Source organism: Gastrolobium bilobum, unplaced genomic scaffold (assembly GCF_033153095.1).
Source record: "Gastrolobium bilobum isolate Gb01-03AN ecotype WA unplaced genomic scaffold, APGP_CSIRO_Gbil_v1 utg50887, whole genome shotgun sequence".
NCBI lineage: Eukaryota > Viridiplantae > Streptophyta > Magnoliopsida > Fabales > Fabaceae > Gastrolobium > Gastrolobium bilobum.
Window position 1 is genome coordinate 308,179 of NW_026897800.1, and position 22,609 is coordinate 330,787.

General features: G+C 34.4%; 2 protein-coding genes across 2 annotated transcripts; both read right to left on the reverse strand.

Annotated features, from left to right (window-relative positions):
• Positions 1-307: 307 nt before the first annotated feature.
• LOC133310429 (calcium-dependent protein kinase 26) lies at positions 308-8,180 on the reverse strand. The gene is made up of 8 exons (XM_061511363.1): positions 7,218-8,180; positions 6,783-6,926; positions 6,548-6,700; positions 5,928-6,043; positions 5,462-5,629; positions 3,918-4,142; positions 1,748-1,896; positions 308-959 (listed from the first exon to the last, which is right to left on the reverse strand). Exons 1-7 carry the CDS (start codon positions 7,960-7,962, stop codon positions 1,774-1,776), a joined length of 1,674 nt encoding a protein of 557 aa, XP_061367347.1. The 5' UTR covers positions 7,963-8,180; the 3' UTR covers positions 308-959; positions 1,748-1,773.
• Positions 8,181-9,693: 1,513 nt separating this feature from the next.
• LOC133310441 (mitochondrial phosphate carrier protein 1, mitochondrial-like) lies at positions 9,694-14,031 on the reverse strand. Its single transcript, XM_061511378.1, has 6 exons — positions 13,860-14,031; positions 13,347-13,696; positions 13,211-13,254; positions 12,129-12,343; positions 11,925-12,049; positions 9,694-10,264 (listed from the first exon to the last, which is right to left on the reverse strand). The coding sequence occupies exons 1-6, from the start codon at positions 13,995-13,997 to the stop codon at positions 10,216-10,218; spliced, it is 921 nt and encodes a 306-aa protein (XP_061367362.1). The 5' UTR covers positions 13,998-14,031; the 3' UTR covers positions 9,694-10,215.
• Between the last annotated feature and the right edge of the window lie 8,578 nt (positions 14,032-22,609).

Consider the following 22,609-nt stretch of genomic DNA (forward strand, 5'->3'; position numbering starts at 1 on the left):
CCAATGCTAAGGCCCGTCAACTATTAAAGTTTACAAACTCCATTTATTGAAACTCCCCACAATATAAAGAAAATCTCAAAGTTGGGAGAACGGTTTGAGGATCGGACTACAGGTTTGTTTCAAACATTGGAGGATGTTCATTTTATCATTTCACAGATGCTCCTAAGATCTTTATCCTAGACTCCAAACTGATAGTTGCGTATCTTTCTATGGAGGTTATCTTTCTATTATTCCTCTATTTCACTAAAAATATCATTTGATTAATAGTTAAAATATTTTACATCACATTTGAATAATTTTTCACCATATATTTACCGGTTTATTAGTTTCAAATACAAATATAATCAGAGATAGATTATTCTACCGACCTTTGCCTACCACTCTCCAATACCATTAGATCATAATCTCAACTACTTTTATGATTTCTCTTCTATTGAGATTCTGATCTAATTGTGTTGTCGAGTGGTAGATAAAGATAATAAAAAAAATATATAGATAGAATAACCTACTCCATACAATTATTATTAAAATCACGAATTTAATTATAAAAAAAAGAAGCCAGCTGGGCTATAATATGCTTCCACTGTCACTTTAACACAATGCACGAGCTGCTACAGAATCCAAATAGGCTTCTTAGTTCACCCAATACATAATGTCCATGCGTGTGAAACTTTACATCCGTAAAATCAGAACCTGAAAGATCAAAATCCTTCCACTTCAACTATAAATAGAATGCCCCTACATGAAAGCACACAAAAAATAACTGTAACACTTAACATTGAAGTTTACAAAGACAGTAGCAGTCATACAGCACATAAATGCAACACTTGATGAGTCATGGTAGTGCATCCACAATCCTGATTTTTCTTTCATGCGATAGGATCCGTCATCAGGATAAGAAACAATTTTTTTTCGTAGAGTTATGCTTCATTTTTCTCTTTCTGGCTTTGCTGTACAACCTGTCAAAATTGCATGTCAGACTACACCAAGAGCAATACAAAGTCGACAGCTAATATTTATTTTCACAAACTAGTTACACACACAAAAAAAAAATCTCTAGAAAGACCTTGTTGAAATTACTGATTACATATAAAAACAGAAAAAGAAAAAGAAACTCTAGATGCATTATTCAACAATAAAGATTTATGAGTGGAACGCTATTTATTTACTAAAATAAGTTTGTATCGGTCCCACCCAAAGTTTGATCCTTGTAGATACACCCCCAAATGTATGCCAATATTCTGCCGACTTCTTCAATTTTCTCGTGCCACAACTCAAGCCTAACAAAAATCTAAAAATGATTTTTTTTTCTTTCATCAGGAAATCATACACCAACATATTCCAAAGTATGTTTTATAAGGCTTGATGCAAAATTGTGAGTAGATCATAAGAAAATATCCGGTATATAAGCAAATGAGATTATAAATCAGGACATAAGGCTCGAAATGTCATCAAGGAGTAACTGAACTTCACTCAAATCATGTCTGGTACTTAGGTTTAGGTTCATTATGACTTCTTGGATTAGAAACTCAGAACTTTATTTAACTTCTAAGTGAGCAAAATCTATTGGCTATATGTCTATTCCATCCATTTAGTGATGGTCTACCACATAATATTAGTGAGAAGATTGTTGATTGTACAGGACATACCACTCATGATGTCTTTTAAAAACTCGGAAGTATAAAAAGTGGGTACACAATACTTTATAATGGGGATAAAGTTCTACTTTACCCAAAGCCAAAAGTACCTGTGCATAATGAGCACAATCGGAAGCTAATGAGCACCTGGTGCATCTCTCATGCTCAAATTCAGACTGTTGCGCATAGTCCTCCTACCAATTCCAGCATTGCCTTTTTGCATCATGGCAGCAAATTCACCATAATCAATCCTTCCATCCTAAAATGAGAGATAAAAAAAAAAAACCATGAAGCATAATTGCACTAAAAAGTGCGTGCAGGAAATTAATTCAATTAAATATTGATAATGCAACCAAAAAACATGCTTGTCAAATCATTAGAACTCAGGCACTTGATATTTCAAGTGTATTCAAGGCATGATATATTGATGTAGTTTTGATTAATTAGTTGTTTTTCACAAATATAACATCTTTGATTTTAAAAAGTTTAATGGATAGATCAAGCATAGGTCCTAAATGTATTTTGCATAGTGCCAAACTATATCATCCTGATAGGAACCTGAAGACAACACTTCTACTGAAGGAAAACGGTTAAAAATCCCTTATCCACTGCTGATATCAAGATATCAGTCTCAGAGTGGAATTCATACAATAACTGAGAAGAAAACTCCCAGAAAGCAGATAAAGAAATGTAGAGACACTGCAAGCACTTTGAGGGGCTTGCTACCTCCTGTCCCAAACCTCACACACAATTTGTCACCCCCTCCCCTCTCCTTTCTTCTTATCTCATTCCCACTACCCAAATCTGTTTCCTACCGCCACCTGCCATGGGCAGTTTGTTACCATGCACCCTAACCATTTCTGATCACAAATCCCTCGCCGGCAACTCTCAACAGCCTCTAATCCCCTGCTGCTATTCCCTTCCTTGCTATTATACACCTTAGTGATAGGTGGTTGTCTAACGCATTAACATCTAGTTGTATATGTTAAAGATATGGTTAAAACAAAAGCCTGAAGACCAGGTTCTATTAAAAGTGCTTTCTATTAGTAACAATAGTTTTCATGAGAATTATGATAATCAATTAGTATAACTACATAGTTCTTGTATAAAATAATATAACAAATTAGTAGAACAGCATAGTTTGTGTGTGTGTGTGTGTGTGTGTTGGGGGGGAGTACCAGATTATGCCAAGTTTTACTTTAATTTTATATAGATAGCATAAGATCCTAGTGATTAGCTAGGCTAGTAACACAGGAAGAATGGAAAAGGAGAGAAAGATGAAGGGAGATAGAGAAACGGAACTTCTGTTATGCTGAGAAAACAAGGAGGAAACCCACCATACAAGGGTTACATCTTACAACTGAGTAAAACTCCTAACCACCTAATCTCCTAAATGCTATTGTTACCAAAGGTACAAACTCTGTCAACTCAGCCTAATTAACCCAGTAATCACCTAGTGTTTATTCCTTCGAGAATATAGCATCCAGACCATATTTTGCTGCTCGTGCCCAACATATACCTATAGAGTTACATTTGCAAGGACATAGTTTAACAGCTAAGTAATTTTGGCAATAATCATTATAATGTAATCAGAACTATTTATCATAAGTTCATAACAACATTTTATCACGTCTGTGACCATTACAACATAGCCCTAGTAACAAATTACTGGGGCTATGTTGTAAATTAATGTATCCCTAATCTTTTGAATATAAATTAATTACTATCATTTTTCCATTTCCCTTTTGAAGGCTTTATGAAACTATATAGCTTTTGCAGTGATTATTATAATTTATCTAGGACACTGCATACGCATTTCCAAAAGAGAGATACAAGCTTCCTTTAGTAAGCAAAAAATTTAAAATATAAGTTTATTTTTAATTGCAAGTGCAAGCAAAAAAAAATAAAAAAAATTAGATGTAATATCATACAAGTTTATATGAATTAACCGGAAGTAGTTTTAAGGGGCTAAACTTCTTGCAGTATTAAGATGTTAGATAACAATATTCTTATAAGCTAAAAGCTTTGAAGTGAAACTCCAGTTAATGTAGGATAAAACCAAATTATTATTTCTTACAACATGCAAGAATTCTTTCTCCACAGAACATTCAAATTAGATTTCAAAATAAAAACCAATTTAAGGCTAAAAGAAGTACAGAAAATGTGAAAACTAAAAGCTCAGCCTTTCAGGAGGATATATATAATACTAAACAGTAAGATCTTCCAACTTCCTACAGGGATTTCCTATGTGAATGCATTACACAAGCCAGAATGACTTACATTATCTTGATCAACTTCCTTAATAATATCTTCAAGAAAAACATCAGTCATGTTATGTTCTGCACAAGCTGCTTGAAGTTCATCAACTGTAATATAACCACTGCCGTCCTTGTCAAAATATTGGAATGCTGCAATGAGATGTTCCTCACGCTCTAGTTTGTTGAGATGAACTGTAGCAGCAATAAACTCCCCGTAATCTATAGTTCCACTATTGTCCACATCAGCCTGAAACAGCTCAAACATTTTAGCTGAACGGAACACAATCAAAGATTATTTAACATGAATACAGGCTGCAGTTCAGAAAGAAAAATGAAATCATGAATGTAAAGGATGGCCGATTAGTTCCCCGTTTTTCTACAGTAACATTACGTTTAAACATGCTTCGCTAACGACCAATGTCAACCCTACTGACAAAATAACAAGTTCCCAGCAAACAAAGAACCCTTGTAACCTACATAAGTTAGACATAAGTCAACATCTTTTCACAACCAATTCTATCTGATTTATTATTTTTTTATCGAAATAAGTATTATTAACGAGGAAAGAATAAATTATAAAAGGGGTGAGAAAAGATATCTTCAAGAGTTGGAAAAAAAAACCCCTAAAGAAAACTTAAGAAAAAGTAATATAAACGTAAAAATGAAATTAAGAATGCATCAAGACAGCCCAATCCTTCTGCATACTAGAGATGGCTATACCCTTAAAACAATATTGGGCAAAAAACCAGAGAGAGGCCAAGTACATAAACCATCCCAAAGAAAAGTTGGCAAGGAGATGATGTCTATGTGCCAAATGCACCAAGGAATAGCAAAGCACAGTAACACGTTGTAATGAAGAAATAGGAGTTGCACCATTTCAGAACTTGAAATGCACATGAAACCTATGTCAAGGGAAAGACTGGTATGAGGTATGCAAATATATAGCAAATCATTTGTGTGAAGAACTGCTGTCCCAGACACAGGAATTAATCTTAGAGAAAGTTATGGATTTCCAATAGGTTTGTTGAGGAGGAATCTTTGATGGTAACAGGTAAGGTTGGGAATAGGAGAAGCAGCCTTTGAGAGACCTACAACTCGGCCTACATTTGGCCCAGTAGCAACCTAGTCTATTTATCAAACAAGGCATGCTTAGGCTTTAAAAAAGCCTATTCAACTATGCGGGCATGGCCTAGGACTTTAAGAATTCCTATTTGAGTTAATAGGGTGGCCTATTTATTTGCTATTTGCAAATAATTAAAAAATTATAATACTCATAAATTTTTTTAATTATATATTAATATGATTTATTTGACCCAATATATATTTATTTAATTACTTAAATACCAAATACTCTTTCAATGCTTGATCCTTGAATTGTGTACTTAACATGTAATGAAGATTGAAACAGAATCACGCAACGGAGTGAATGACAAATAATACAATAAAAAGAGGAAATATATAAGAAAATTAAGACATTATTTTCCAAAAAGAATAAAAAATAGTAATAAAGAATGGGAGTATATACTCAAAATACAGAAAATATTTTTCACTGAACCAACACCCTACCGCTTCCATAAGATCACGTATTTCTGTATCCTTAAGGGTAGACCCATATCTTCTTAGACCAGCTTTGAGTTCATCAAAAGTGATTGCACCACTGTTATCAGTATCCATAGCCTGAAACATTTCTCTCAAACCAGCAATCTCCTCTTCAGATAAACTTTCAGCAATCACCTAAGAAAATAGAATAACAAGCAATTATAACAAGAAACTATAACTAAAGTTACCTAGTTTCAATAGAAATAAAAATAAAAATACAATAGACGAAAGAGAAGAGTAAGTGCGGAAGCCCAATAAGGTGAGGTTCATTTGGCATCCAAGAAGTGCACGAAAGTGTTTTGACTCCACAAAGACAACAATAGCACTTCATAATAATTTGTATGAGAAGGCATTATCTTTTTCATAACAATAACAATGTATGAGCTACATTCATACATAAACTAATATTCATGCATCAATTAGCTTCACTTACCCGCAGGGCCATCTTCTTTAGCTTATTCATTGCAGAAAACTGTTTGAGACGAGAAAGAACAGCAGGGTCCAGTGATCTGTCCGGAGCAACTCCATTTTCGCATATCCAAGGATGACCTGAACAGGCACAACAAGTAACATCCTTTGATCTACAAATTAGATTAAATAATACTTAATAATGCAGACAATTGCATTGAAACAATAAAATGACAATATACTGAACATTTGCAAAATTTAGTCTATTCCTCTGTTTAATAAAGCTAACAAAAATGTTAAGCTCGCATTTAAGACTGGATTTTGCTCTCTATGAAACATCAACTTCCATGCATCTAATAGTTTAAAGGAGGACTAGTTCTTCCTAGGTGAGTCTGCTATAGACAAGACAAGGCCAGTGAAACTTTAATCACCTATTGCATCTTTTATAAATCTGAAGAAAGCTTTGAAAGTTTGAATAGCATAGGGAAAGCCAATTTCCACTGCTCAACTGCTCTTCTAAATCTATAATACCATCCACTGAGTAACCATATTGACTAGTCCAAAAGGAAACAGCATCTATTCTATTCATATCAGTCTGGTCCTTGTTTATAGTAAGTGTAGTAGAAAAAAAAAGGATGAACATACATAACACTTGATGAGCAGTCAACCGTTCTGAAGGCCGAGAAGACAGCATTTTTTTAATCAGATCTTTTGCGCTATCAGATATTAAAGGCCATGGGTCTGAGTCAAAATCTATATGTCCCTTCAACACAGCATCAAATATACCCTGCTGGGTTTCTGAACTCCAAAAGGACAAAACATTCAGTGATGTCACAAATGAAGGACGGGAGACCAAAACAGTTTCGGAAGGGACATATACCTGCCCAAAATGGTGGCACACCACTAAGCAATATGTACAGTATGACCCCCGCTGTCCACACATCTGCTTCAGGCCCATAATGCTTAAGGAGAACCTCGGGAGCAACATAGTATGGGCTTCCAACTACATCAGTGAAAACTTGACCTGATGCAGTAAGATTAAACGAAGATTTAAACTAATTAGTACGGAATGGAGTTCTCCAAAGTTCAAAGAGAAGTGTTACAATAAATTGTTATTGATTGAACTCGACAGTGGGATTTTTGCAAATTCAGAAGCATGAAAGAAGATAAAAAAAAGCATGCATTTATGACATACAAGCTTGCCCAACAAGGTACAAATACTTGCAATAAAATAAAAAGTAACATTGTTCTTAAAAGGTAAGCAATAAAAAACACGAGAGGGATAACCATATAAAGAGAAAAGCAGAGTTTTTACCTGGTTTGAAGAAAACAGAAAGGCCAAAGTCAATAGCTTTAAGAGAGAAATCATCATCTTTATTAACCAACAAAAAGTTTTCAGGCTTGAGATCTCTATGCATAACCCCAAGTGAATGACACGCCTCAACAACCCCAACAATGATTTTGGTCAATTCCGCAGCTTTCCTTTCGGTATAGTGTCCCCTCTGGATGATGCGATCAAACAACTCACCCCCAGAACAAAGCTCCATGACAATATGAACATAAAGTGGATCCTCATAAGCACCCTTAATGGTCACAATGTTCTTATGACCAGCTAAATGGTGCATTATCTGAATTTCCCTCCTAACATCCTCCACATCCTCCTTGGAAATCAACTTCCTCTTGGAGATCGATTTGCAAGCATATTCAACAGAGGTCGAATTGTCGGTACATAAATAAGTGGTCCCAAATTGTCCCTGTCCTAATTTACGACCAAGAGTGTAAAGATCACGAATGTTTGGAGTCTTATGACCCAACACATAATAAGCTTGGTTGTCAAGACCTCGTCGCATGATGATGTCTTTCTTCAAAGGTAGATTGTTGCTATTGTTGTTGTTGTTGTTGGTGTTAATGTTGTCTGCAGAATTGGGATTGTGTTTTGTTGAGGGTTGTTCTGGATCGGAGCGATCAGAATGAGTGTTGGTGCGTTTGGATTGGTCTTCGGGCTGTGAGAAGCCCTGAATATATTTTCCTTTCAAAGATCCACGGCATGTGTTGCCCATGAAACAATACAAATTTATTATTATATATTCATTCAACGATCTCTCATCAGCTTCTCTTCTTTCGCTGTGCTGTGTTATGAGCACACCAACAAAATCAAAAATATCAAAACATCATTTCGTTCTATTCATTTCACATCAACATAAATCTAAGATGGGAGCAAAAACAATAAAATAAAATAAAGAAAGAAAGAAAGAAGATAATAATAATAATAAAAGAAACAAATAAGCGTACCAGAAGAAGAAGGTGAAAGAATGGAAAGAGGATGAGGATGGAGATAATTGATTTCCTTTGAATTGTTTCTTGACAAGTAGATCTCCACAAAATTAGTTTCAGAAAAATGTTTTTTTTTTTTTATTTTAATTTTAATTTTAAATTTTTATTTTTAGTTGTTAATATTATTAGGATGAGGATGGAGATGGTATTGTAAATTTGTATTGGTTCCTGCCGAGAAACATCGGAGGTCAGTGCTGACCAGCTACGTCCACTTCTTTCTGTAGAATTTTCAATTAAATATCACGCGGTTTTATTTTTCCCTTTTTTTTCTTTTCTTTTAGCTGTGCAAAGTCTATTTTTGAGTTTGACCTTCTTCTTGTTCAATCCAAGCCCAATCTACGTCCTAAAATTTCGGAGCAAAAGATACACAGACCAATGCAATATTTTTTTTTAGGGAAAAGTTATATTTATAAATTTTGTTGTTTACAAATTACATTGAGTATGACCGATCATACTTCAATTAAGAGTGTATGACCGGTCATATTTATTATAATTTATAAAAAAAAAATTATAAATGAATCATTTTTTTTTTAAGGTATATTGAATCTAAATTATTTTTTTAAGGTAAGTTGATCTTCAAATATCTCATGAACTTTTAACTTTTTGAGGCGGTCCAATTTAAGAAGTTTAATTTAGTCACCGTTGAAGCTCCTTCACCCTTCCCAAATGCAAGATTTGTACCCAAGCAGGCTGGCTTCTCCAAATTCCCAGTTCTAAAGCTGTCTATCTTTTCTTATTTAGTATTGTATTATCATATTTTCTTTCCGTCGCTTTTTTTAGGGATTTTTTTTTTTGGTATTCTTTTTTTAGGGATTTAAACTGGGAGAGGGATAAGCTTACACAGCAATAAAAATAATAAATTTTACCTTCAATTTTAGTCTATAATCTCATTTGTATTTAATAGTTCACATGACTAATAAATTAAAACTACTATATACAAATGCGGGGAACAATTAATAATGAACTTAACTTGGACAAGTTAATCCTTCCTAATTTAAATCCCATATTGTTTAAATTATTTTGTTGTCTTTCCAATTAAAATACTAAAAACTCAACGTAAGAAAATTACCAATTCAGAAAAATTATCGTCCATTAAAAAGAGAGAACTTTTTTACTAAATTATCAACATTTAATTAAAACTAAAAAGAAAAAAAAATAAGAAAACGTTTATTCTTTTTTTTTTCTTGATTCAATAAGAAGTTTATCTAGCAATGGACACTTTTTTTTTGGGGCACGGTTATTATTGTAATTCCTTGAATATCATATTGCCACTTGTCTATTTCTAAATTTACTACATTATTCATTCAGCCATAAATGCTTCCATGGATCGGATATATCTTCTTAAAACACAAATTATAAAAAGATTTTGAAAAAAAGATAGTTTGGCTGATGTGAAAAGTACATTACATTTTTTAGAATTTATTTGTCTATATCAAATTGTATGAATCAATGCAACATTTTTAATAAATCTATTACATCCTCATAATTACTTGATCAGAATACATTAAATGAAAAAACAAAATGAAAGTATATTTGATGGGTGCTCGGTTTCAACTGCATTAGTTGAGATCCCTGCTGTTTTCTTCAATAGCCACCGACATAATCGATGAGGAATACTCCCAAAATAACCTTGTGGGAAATGAAGGCTTCAAAAGTTGTTGATTCTGCTTCACTCCGTGTAGTGCATAATATGTGTTTTACACAAATGGAAGACAGTCATAAATTCCAATTGCAAGCATTCATCAAATGGGTAAAGATCGATGTATGAGGTTGTTTATTTTCAACAAGCCCATTATGGGAACAAAAATTCCCTATGAGCTTGGGGTGAATAAAGGTTACTGATCCTTACAACTTTAATTTGAGACTGCATATTCAAGTTCGAACAGCTAATCTATCCTAATCTCGATTAAACGAAAAACAAATAGTACTAAAAAAAAATTCAGACACACAAGACTGAACCAAAGATACTTGAGCTCAAACTACAATTTGGCTTCCTCCAGGTTTCTCGCAAGCCCTCCACTAGTAGGCCTAAAGGGCAAAACACACAGAAGGAGCCAATTAATATCTGATTGCCTTAAAAGAATATTAAAAGTTTAAATTGTACACCAACGAATAGTCCTGGAATAAAATATATATGCAACATAACTAAAGGCAGCTGTGTGCATAAAGAACATGTCTATAATTGGATCGGAGACCACAAAAACCAAATGGTGTATGAAACTATTTTTACCATGCTTGCTGAGACATCGATAATATGAAACTATGTGCACTACAAACCAATTTCTCTTCATCCAAAACAAACTATCAGAAGCTTAGCATGAAAATCAGAAATGTAGTGTCAAAATTTATTGGGCAATTACAATTTACCCCGTGAGACAATAAAAATACCACAAGCTTTAACTGAAATGAAGAATGTGCCATTTGGATTTGACTGAAAATGTGACATTTGAATTTAACTAAAAACTAATGTTTTCAGTTAAATCTAAGTCTGAGGCAAACACATCTGAACTTCCAAACCCATTTTCAACTGTCTCTCCAATCTTCCATTGATGCAGAAATATGAAAAGTTATGTGCCCTAGATTCCACCTCTTCAATTTGTCGATTTGCACCTACCATAGCTTCAAAAAAGAGAGGGGGGGGGGGGGGGGGGGGGGGGTGGGAAGCAAAGATGGAATGCTTCTTTTATGGCTCAAAAACTCCGCCCCCCATAGAACCACCACGCCTGCAGCTGTTTAAGAATTCTCAAAATCCAAGAGTCTTAAACAAGGAGAGGATAATGAGTGCATTAGTAATGGCAATCTAGTGATCTAGTGTAAGAAAGCTGTCAACTACGATATAAAGGTTAAGCAAACCTTTACTTCACGGTGTTGGAATAATGAGTGGATCCCTGATGGCCCCAAGGATTAAATCCTAACCAGGAGAGGAATTCCTAAGGATGTTTCTTTCTTGGGCATGTCCTGTTGGGGCTATCACTGCTGTAATATGATGGCATGGTCAGATTTTGCTTCTGCATTTAGTGCTCCTTATGGTGCTGCATTTGGGTTCAGGTTTGGTGCAAATAGAGGTGGTTCAGGTTCAGATTTGGTGCAAATAGAGGTGCTTGATTTGGTGTTCAATTGTATGCATTGAATTAGTCAGGATGGGTTTCTGGTTGGTAGTGCGATGCATCTGCACATGGATAAAATGTAGGTTTAGTATCTAAAGCACACAGTTTTTCATGTTTCTCCATCAAAGGAGGAGTAAAAAAGAAGTTGAAAATGTGTTTGGAAGCTCATATGCATGTCACGTGCACCTGGGATGTTATATTTAACTGGAATTTTTTCAGTTAAATCCAAATGTCGAGGGGGTTTAGTCTTAGTGTTAGCAAAAATTCATTAGCAGAGCCTTTTTAGAAAGGTGTATCTCATGGGGGATAAATTGTAAGTTTTCTGAAGTTATTAGATTTCTGATGAATATAAAATATTTCAGATGCTGCTACTTGTCATGAAAGAAATATCACCTAATGAAAGGATCGCTTAACAGAAACACAACCTATATCAATGTGCATCTAAATTTTTGATTGTACAAGCCTCAACTTCTAAATCATTAATTCATCCAGAGGATCACAGAGAAACAAAAATTAGAATTTGACAAAACAATTATATCACTACTATAGTACAGAGAAATTGATAAGCAATATCCACTTACAGTCCACAGAGCACTTTTGTGGTGTCATAGAAAAACCACTGCAAAGTAACAACTGGACCTAGAAGAGCCATCCGAACAGGAAGACTTCTAGTGAACAAATTCGCGAACCCAATGCTCTTGATAGCCTAAGAGTAGCAAAACTAAGAAAGTTAATCTGGTTGATTTTTCTTATTCAGTATGAATCAGAGTATAACACGGACTTACTTGCATTAAAGATTGAGCCTTTTTATTATAAAGACTGGTCATAACATTGTCAGCAGGGTTGGAAATTACAGTGCCAACAGCGCCAGCTGTATAGGCTGCTAAACATGTCACACCAAGTTGCTGTGCAGTAGAACAATCTTCCTTTCTTCTATGCATGATATTACTATATATTAGGTCCACTGAATGCTCAAATGTCGTAAACATAACAATGTTGACTGTCAAACCAAAGAATAAGAAAGCATAAATGTGAATAACAGTGTAAAACATGGTAATGGTTACGGTATATGTATGCCAAAAAGTAACTTTTAGCAATAACAATAGAAATAAATTTTGATGCCCTGTCCTTGTAAAAAGTTTTATACTTGCATCTAATGATGTGTTGCCGCATCATTTAATGAGTTATATATATCTTGTAGTTGTTAATATAGCCAAACTCATTAAATGATGTTTCGATACAAGATTGGATGACAGTGTAAAAAAGTTTTATATCGACATGTTAAAATTAAACTCAACCATATCATAAAGATTTAGCCAAGAAACTTATGAAGTTCTGTAAGCTGACATGCTTGCAAGAAGCATCTATGTTGAGAAAATCTCAGAGTACATGCACAACTCTTCGAGAAATTTCAGATTGTATGGATTAATTAATTAGAAATTATACACCAAAAGAAGAGTCCATGACCCAACTTTCTTTATAAGCGCAAGATCATAAAAAGTTCCACAATTTCAGTGCTCAAGTACTAATTAGCCCAATAGAAAAGACTCATCAAAGGAACGTAGCCTGCATAGTATGTATGGAAGCTAAAAAGAGCCGAGTTCTATTAGCATTGCATTGCTCAATCTAATTGTTCCTATCATATCAAGTACCCCCCCATAAACCCAAAATTTGTTTTGACACAAACCCAAAACAAGGCTGAAATATAAATAGGATCTTGGAAGTTCACCCTAAAGCAATTGACCATTGAGAAAAGGCACTATATGAATCGAAGAACACAATGTCTTACAAAGCAACATAAGACTTGAGAAATCATGATATTGGTGCAAACAAATACTTTGCACATGCAATATAAGAGAGATCTTACAAGGAACATTACGGCTCCACAATGGAATAAGGCCCCTGTAGAAACTGCAAAATAAGAGTACAACAAGCATTAAAGAAGGGTGAATGAAAAATAATAAAGGAAAAGGAAGTTATCAAGCTTTATGTGATAAGTTTACCCAGCAAGACCTTCAGTTTTATATACTATTGGAAAGCCATCAGTTAAACCCTTTGCAAAATTAGGCTGAACCTGAACACGGACTTTAACAGCTTCAAAAGGAGCAAGAGCCACATCAGCTAAAACCTGAGCAGATAAACTGCTGAGAAAGAATATGAAATCCCTGTTATAACCCACGAATAGATCAGAATTAAGCTTCTTGAAGTACTCATAGAGACCATATTTGAAACCTCCTTGAACACCATATCCAAATAACTTGCCAGACCAACCTCTCCAAAGAGCATAAGGTCCTTCTTCTTTCCAAAGGGTGGCAAGCCCAGTTACAATGCTATTATATTTAATCGGATTCACCTATATATAGTAGTGAGAAACAAATTTTGAGCATAGGACAACAACTACAAAAATCTATTTATTTATATTTATCAAAGTTGATAACTGAATTAGAACATAGAATTAACACACACAAAAACTTAGGACAAATGGGTGTGTAATTAGGGAGAGTTGGAGAATGAACCTGCATATGCACTTTGAGGACATCAAGGGGGGTTATAGCAAGATGGGTAGGGCCAGAACTAAGCATGCCTCCAAGAAAGCAAAGCCCATAATACTTGGGAGAAAATTCCTCACACAGTTTTCCTTCAACGCCTTTCATTGTATTATGAATTTACCAGGTTCCGTATATTTCTGTTCCGAGAACCTAAGCATTTCTGAAATCCATGCATATGTTTGAAAGTACTTGTAGGAATAAATAATAAATATAAGATGAGATTTAAAAATAAAATGAAATGAGGTTATTTTAATAGTATTGTGCACTCAGATATTTAACTCTTGCAAGTGCAGATTTGAACGTTTATGATAAATAAAAGGGAAAATTGTTTATTATTTTAAATGATACAACTTATATCATTTTACTCTCATAAAGAGGTGAGACCCACACCTTTATTTTTTTTTTGTCAACTCTCTCTCCTCTTTTATCTATCTCTTTCTCTCTATTAAAATAACATGACTTTACCTTCTTTAAAATGACACATAATTTTAACTAAATAAAAACATTCAGGTATATTCGAAATGTTCGAGAGTACCCAAGAATAGATAGCTTGGTGGGATCTTAATTGAGCTACAATTTTTTTTATACAATAGGGGCACCGAAGTTTGACATTTGATCTGATGGAGATTATTCAAATCCCTCAACTACTATAGTGGCTTTTTTTTTTTGTTTGGTAAATCACTATAGTGGCTTTAATCAGAAGTGCAAATTGGCTTAATTGAGTTAAATATTGACTTAAATAAGATAGATTTGTGTAAAATACTGCAGGCCTGACTTTGTCTGTTAATTTTATGTAGACTCGAATTATATAAATTTGGTTTGACTTATAATTAAAAAATAAAAATTTTGGTCTACGTTTGTTAGCCTATTTAAGTCTATTAGATATTTAACAATTAAAAAATAATTAAAATAATATTACTTTATTATTCAAAATTATTAAAATAATAATTTATTTATTTTATTTAAAATAAATAATATGATATAGGTGATCCTGTAGGTTTATAGACTTAGCATGTAAAATATTTTTATCATAGTTTTAAATGGAGGACCTTCTTTTTTGTTATGGACCTGAGTAAGACTCGTATCCTTGAAAGACCCAAACGACTTAAGTCCAAAAGTAAACTCTATAAATAGGAGCTAAAGACCACACGTATGACTGATCTCTCTTTATCTATTTTATGCAATCACACAACACACACACTACTCCCCTTTTGGCTAAGGCCGTTATATTGTGTGCCGTGATTTGCTACCTCCGAAACATAGTAATCTAGAGAGAACATTATTTCAACATTAAATAGCTAACGCTTGGTTAGAAATCTCTGCCATTGTACACTTTCGGTTAAATCAATTGCATCATTCAACTCTTCAATGTCCAAAGGTGGGCGTGAGCGTCTCCATGATCATCACTGTAGATTAACGAAAAGAAAATATTCAAGTCCCATATTTTATTTATTTTTTATTTATTTTGATAAACATTCAAGTCCCATATTAACACATGAACTCGCACACAAATATAACCAATTGCAAAGTACCAACCTCGTCCATGGGGCGGGCTCATTGTCACATTTCACGAACAAGTATGTGAACCTTGCAACCCTATCACAGAAAAGCTTATTCGTGAATAAGTTTATCAAAAGCTATCTAGTAAAGAATTTTTTGGCTTCATTAAATGTAAATGTACTTGAATAAATACAATGATTGTTACGATTATCTCACTTGTTTTCCGTTTTTACGCTGGCAATTCTCTATTATTATATAAACTCCTTCATATCGCACTCCAGATTTTGGTGCAAAAGAATAATGTTTTTCTATGTGGGACCTAACCAGAATGAATGAAAGCAAACAAGGCAAAACTTTCAAACGATCATAAGACACGACCAAAAAAGTATAAAAGAATGTTAGTTAAATGCAAACTATCTAGATACCATTCACCCGATGTGTCAATATACAATACGAGGAAAGTGTCAGCAACCCCGGCCCCTAATAGGGAAATTATACAGTATAAGAAAAATGTGTCGCAGATTATATTTCATTGAGCCATGAAATATAATCTGTGACACACATTTTGCATGGATTGCATGGGAGTTTGCTTTTTCTGCATGGCTCAAAAATGTGTATCACGGATTACATTTCATGGCTCAATGAAATTTAATCATATGGAATGAGAGCTTTTCAAAATCTATAAAACAGAAAAATTGGATCTAATGTCGCGGGACCAAAGAATTCCCCAAAAATCTAAGCAAAGAAGTTGGGCAAAAAAAATAATCTATTGTTTTTTAAATAAAAATTATGAATTTATGACTATTTTTAAAATAATTATATATTTATTGCATAATATCATGTCCAATTTGGGTGTCACACGTTAGGCCTAACTTAGGCGTCACCTAAGAGGCAGTCACGCCTAATATTTAGGCTCACTCGTCTGGTATTGACACGAGTCACAAAAAATTAACAATTTAATCGTAAAATTTCTGAAGGCCATAACTTTTGACTCGGATATCCGAATCAGGTAATTTTTTTTTATTCCAGATAACTTTTCGAGATCTACGTAATGACATCTCATTTGATATATTTTATCTCTCACAAACATAATTTGAATTTCCAACAATGAGACTTTATCTTATAAGTCGTGGTCTGAAATTAATGATGGTACCAAAGTGGATTAGTCTATCTATAAATAAGAATACTTAGGGGGGGTGTATTGGATTAGAATTTTCAAAGACTTTTTTGAGATAAAGAATCTTATAGATTTTAGAAGACTATTTAAAATTGGACGGACTTTAAAGATTTTTTTAAAAGATATTTTTTACAATTAATATTTCATAAGATTAGATTTCAAAGGATTTTAATAGAATTTATAAGATTTGAAAGGACAATATGGATTTATAAGATTTTAAACAACCATATGAATTTTTAACAAACATTCAAAATTACAAGAGTCAATAAAAAAAATAACAAAGAAATGCAATGATATTAATAAAATAATAAAATCTAATATAATTTTCTCAATCAATAAAACATAATATAATTTTTAACAAACATTCAAAATTATTTAGCAACAACTCTTCACATATCTAAAATTATACTAGTCCTCCATGCATTAGCATTTTCTTGTTCATGCTCTTGGGTTTGACCAATGAGTTAAAAATTATCTTCATCATTTGGTATCAAAGCTATACATATATGATTATAAGATCTAATTTTTATTTATTTATTAAAATAATTCTAAATTTACATATAGAACCTAAAGTTCATGATAAAATTTCGTTCAGAGTATTCATTAAATTATTTTGGGGCTTTTGAAAAACAATTTTTTAGTTAATTTCATATTTGATAATCCAATTTGATGCCATCATTAATTTCAGACTACGTCTTCTAAGATAAAGTCTTATTGTTGTAAATTCAAATTGTGTTTGTGAGAGATAAAATATAACAAATGTGGTGTCATTGTGTAGATCTCAAAAGTTATGAGGAATCAAAAAAAAATTACCTGATTCGGAGACCTGAGTCAAAAGTTATAGCCTTCAGAAGTTTTACTATTAAATTGTTAATTTTTTTTTTTGCCACGTGTCAACACCAGATGAGTTACGCCTAAATTAGACGTGACTGCTTTCTTGGGTGATATAATAGCCCTAACCTAATTAATGAGCAAATTACATGTAATTAAATAATTAAGCATGTATTAGTGAGTAAAATTAAGTATAAGGCTTAATTAAGTGAATCTGAGTCACTTTGGAGTTAAAAAGTGTACTCAGTGAAAATTAAGAGGTATAAATGGATACTGGCGAAAGTGCCCAAAATATAAAAATAAAATTATAAATATTCTTAGAATAATATTCCAGACTTTTGGGTAAAGTTTAGTAATTAATGGAGTTGAATAGATAGATGAACCAATACCCACATAAGCCACTCAACTAGTAAGTGACTTAAAAACACAAAAAGAACCCAATTCCCTCCCCATTTTCCCGTCGAGCAATCAGAGAAGAAAAGAAGAAGAAGGAGAAGGAGAAGAAAGGGGGAGAGAAGAAGAGAGAGAGGTGGGAGAAAATCCCAACCGTTTTGGGTGATTCAAAAGCCTAAACCACTCTAAATCTTCCCCTCTTTCATAATCCTAGCTTAGTTTTGAGTGGGGAGCATTGTGGAGAGAGATATTACCTCTCAAAAATTCGGCCCTTTGTGAGATTTTGGGGTTTTGGGAATTTCTACCTCCATGGGAGCTTGAGGAACGCTCCTTGCTTGGTTGTGCAACCATTGGTGGTAAGATTCTACCCCTTGAACCTTATTTTCATGGAAAATTGCATGAGTTAGGGTTTATGAATAGTGTTTTAGGGTTTTTGATAAAATGTTGTTAAATTAGCTATGTTCTAGGAAGAATGGAGCTTAGAGCATGTTGTGAAAAATGCTAGGAACGACATTTAATCGGTGAAAATGAGCTTAGATAGCTAAATGAGTATATTTGGAAAATGGCAAGAATATGACAATTAGATGTTGAATTTCTTGCATTGTTAATAAATGGTTTGGTTTGGTTGGTTGTTGATTATGCCTTGGTGTTGTTTAAGATTGAGGCAATTGGACCAACCTTGAGAGACCAACCATTGGAGCAAGCTATGGAGCTTGATTAGCTCCATTGGATAGGTAAGTTCATGCTTGTGTTTGGTATGAATTGTATAGCTTGGTTGATAGCTATGAGATGTTATTGGATGCAATATGTGTTAATTGCATTAAACCTTGTGTAGGTTTTGTTTGAGAAGTGGAGTATTGTAATTGACTAACTGTGGAACCTGTTGGTGGTGAACAAAGGTTGACTGAAGCATTGAGGTAAGCCTTCAGACCTTGGGTGTAATTCCCTTGACTGTTCAACCAAGCCCTGAAAGGGTAGAGGTTGTGATTGTGTATATAAATGCAATAAACTAGTGTAATGCTTTGTTATACGTATGTGTATGCATTTGGTGTGGCATAGGATGGTGTTTCCCTATGTTGGTATGTTGCATGACGATGCGTAAATCATACTTGGTAGTTAGCTGGCCAGTGGGACTATTTGCATCTGAGTTTCCTTAGGACAGCTTGAGAGCTCGAGGGATTTCTCCTGGAGATGTATTGCACTTTGCATAGATATGTATTTACTGCATTATTGTTTTTATTGCTATTATACTGATATGGAACTGTGGGGTGGAGAGATGCTCCAAGGACCCCTGGTTTACTGGATATATTCGTATATCTCACCTCGTGTTGTGGGGACCCCCTTTCAGGTAAGGATGCTGCAGGAGCCTCTGGTGGCAAATGGCCATATCTGGATTAGCATATGCATGAAGTGTTGCATTTTTCTGAGATTATACATGTTGTTTTGTAGCTCACATGTATAGAATTGTAATTAATAGGCAATGATAGATTTATGATTTGTATATTGGAATGGACTTAGCCTATGCTCATGCCTTTGGTCATCTCTTTTGTTGATGGGAGCCAAGGGAATGATCATAGTGTTTTGTAAGCTAAGTTCCATGACTTGTAATGAGTATGTACTGTAAATGATGCCTACTTGAAATTCAATATATGCATGCTTTTATGTATTGAGTTATTGAATTGGTTGGGCTGAGAATCAATTAGGTACCTTTTGTTTAAATTGGGAAACATTGAGAAAACAAAGGTTATGCTGCCCAAATTCTAGCTAAATCTCATGAGGAGAGGTTGGATAAGTGCTAGGATTAAGTTTTGAGGCATGAACCATTGGGGTTTGGAATGGGGATGCATCTTCCCCTAGACTTGGACATGAAAAATGAGGGTAATGGAATTCCCTGGCAGCGCGCTTTAGCGCCTTGGAGCGCGCTTTAGCGCCCTGCTGCCCCTGTGAGAGCCAATGCTTTCGGCCTCCTCGCGCTGGAGCGCCCAGAGTGGGGGCTTAAGCGCCCAGGGTTGCGCGCTTGAGCGCCCTGGTTCGCGCTTGAGCGCCCTTAGCCGCTGAAGGAGGAGATGCTTCTGCCTCTGCGCGCTAAAACGTCCCAAATGGGGGCTTAAGCGCCCAGGGTAGCGCGCTTGAGCGCCCTGGTGCGCGCTTAAGCGCCCATTTATACTGAAAGACCTGATGCTTCCTGCCTCTGTGCGCTTAAGCGCCCAGATGGAGGCTTTAGCGCCCGATAACGTGCGCTTGAGTACCCGGTAGCGCGCTGAAGCGCGCGGGGCCTGTTATCAACCCTCTCTTGTGTTGCTTCCAATTGTCATAACTTGGGCTACAGTGCTCCAAATGGGAAGCGGTTTGAAACCACGCGTAGCTAACGAAGAGATCTACAATATAGTAGAAGTTGTGAAATAAATAAGAAGTAAATTAATGGTTTTAAAAATGGAATAAGAACATGATGTTAAGCTTGATTTATCTGATTCCGCAAAGTAATATGGTTATAATCACGCAATTGGATATTTTAAATTCGGCGTCGTTTTAAAAAGAAAAATTTATCCGGATTTTTAATTGAGCCAATGTGATTGTAACTGCGCTTAATATCATAATGCGATGTTAACAAACCGGTTCTAGAACGGGGTGTTACATTTTATGGTATCAGAGCAGGGCCTCTCATCCAGTACGGTGTGGTTCGAGGACGAACCAGACGGAAGCTGGTGGGCATGTAACATCCCGGGCGCTGACGAGGGCGGGGAGTGATCGCCGGTGCGAAAGGGCATGGACAAGGAGCGGCTCCTGGCAGACTTCTAGGGACGGGGGTACATGAATGAATCGAATCAACACCCGAAAAAGAGGGATTCCAGAGACTATGCTGGTATGGGACGATACAGTTGGGAATGACTTATAAGAATTAATTGGTACTACCTATACTAACATGATGCATCTACTTTTCGGTAGCCCGGAACGGAAGAACTCCATAGTTAAGCATGCTTGATGTGGGGCAATTCTGGGATGGGTGACCTCCTGGGAAGTTTTCCCGGGAAGTATGCGAGTGAGGATAAAGCATGCTGAAAAGTCTCGTGTTAGTATGTGGGGACAGTCCAAATTGGGCGTGACACACTGCTATATACCCGTAAATATTTTCAAAATAGCCATAAATTTGTAATTTTTTATTTAAAATGCAATATATTAATTTTTTTGCCAATCTATTTTTAGTTTTTTACTACCAATTTTTTCTACTACCACTCTAATCACTATTGGATTCAAAAGTTATTTTTCTTTTCTTTCTCTTCATTCAACTTTTTCTCTAATCCAATGTGATTAAAGTAATAGTAAAAAAATTTTGTAGTAAGATTATCATACCTCTTTAAAAATTTACTTAAATTTAATTGAACATAAGTTAATATAGATTTAGTTTTAACTGCTTGATTTAATAATTTTAACCATTTAATACATTTTAAATATGGTTAATAAAGTACTTTTTTTGTGTGATCATAAGTAAGTTATTTAAATAAAGAGGATGATTGAAAATTGAGTTTTAAATGAATTTAAATCACACTTTTTTTAATGATGCTTTGAATAAATTTTTAAATAAAGTGAAATCAATTTAGTTCATATTAGTTGGTCGTGGTTTGATTCATTTTCGATGCCAAATTAGTTTTAATAATTTGGTTTGGGAAATCGAATTGATTTTAGAGGTTTGATTTGGAAATGGAATTAGATTTATTTTTATTTTTTTACGAATTAACTTGGATTGCAAAACTGTTTTTAATCGGTTTTGAGCAGGTTTTAGGGCAAGAAAAATTATAAATAAATAAATAAAATAAAAATGATAATCTTTAAAGTAAAAGAATAGTTTCCCTTAATTCTTGAATTAATTCGAATAACTTGATTTAATTCATGAATGGATTTTATATAAAGTGATTCGATTCATAAACTAAAATTTTTTGAGTGCAGTCTCGTTCGAATACTTTATATGTTTTCATACCCATGATTCATATTATTCCAAATACAATTGATGTGTTGTGTATTTTAAGTAATCAAAAGTAAGGACTATTATCATTGTTGAATACTTTATCTTACAAGTTGCAAGGGTAAGAGGTGCTCGATGAACGTGCTATGATCTGGACAACCGCAACCGCACCAAAAAGCCAACCAAAAAGTGGGGCTGTTTAGTGTTGAGTTGCGTCACTCTGGTTTGTTGCAACCGAATACAAAATAAATATTAAAATTGGAAGTGAATCCTCCGCGTGTGCTAATTAATATGATCATGTCATCTGAGCAATCATAACCATACATAAGTGAGTTAATGGTGATAAGAAAGGAGAGAAAAAAATATAAAGATAGGAAGTTACATAATCATCATCTTTGATTTAATTATTAATGGGTAAGATCTTCCCACATGACATGATCATCATGTTAAATTACACATGAGACATTAAAACTTCAAAATGTTGGTCTTTGTAATAGTGAGTGGATTAAAGGAAAATAAAGTTAAAATTGATTCCTCCAACAGTGACCAAAGTGCCACTAAATTTTTTATCCAAATATCATGTGAACAATATTTGTTATCAGACTTACACGTGACTTAATTCGCTACGACCGGTAGCGAATTGCCTCCGCCAGTGAGTGACACATTTTGACGGTCTGATAAAAATTACTCTTCACAAGACATTTGGGGTAAAAAATTTTTTTAAAGAGTAGCACTTTGGTCGATCTCCCTCCTCCTCCAATGATGACATTAAATTTGGAGTTCCCTGTAATTTTAATTCACATCAACTTTTATATTTGCAGAAGCGTGGGTACGATCTATGCAAGCATATAGCAG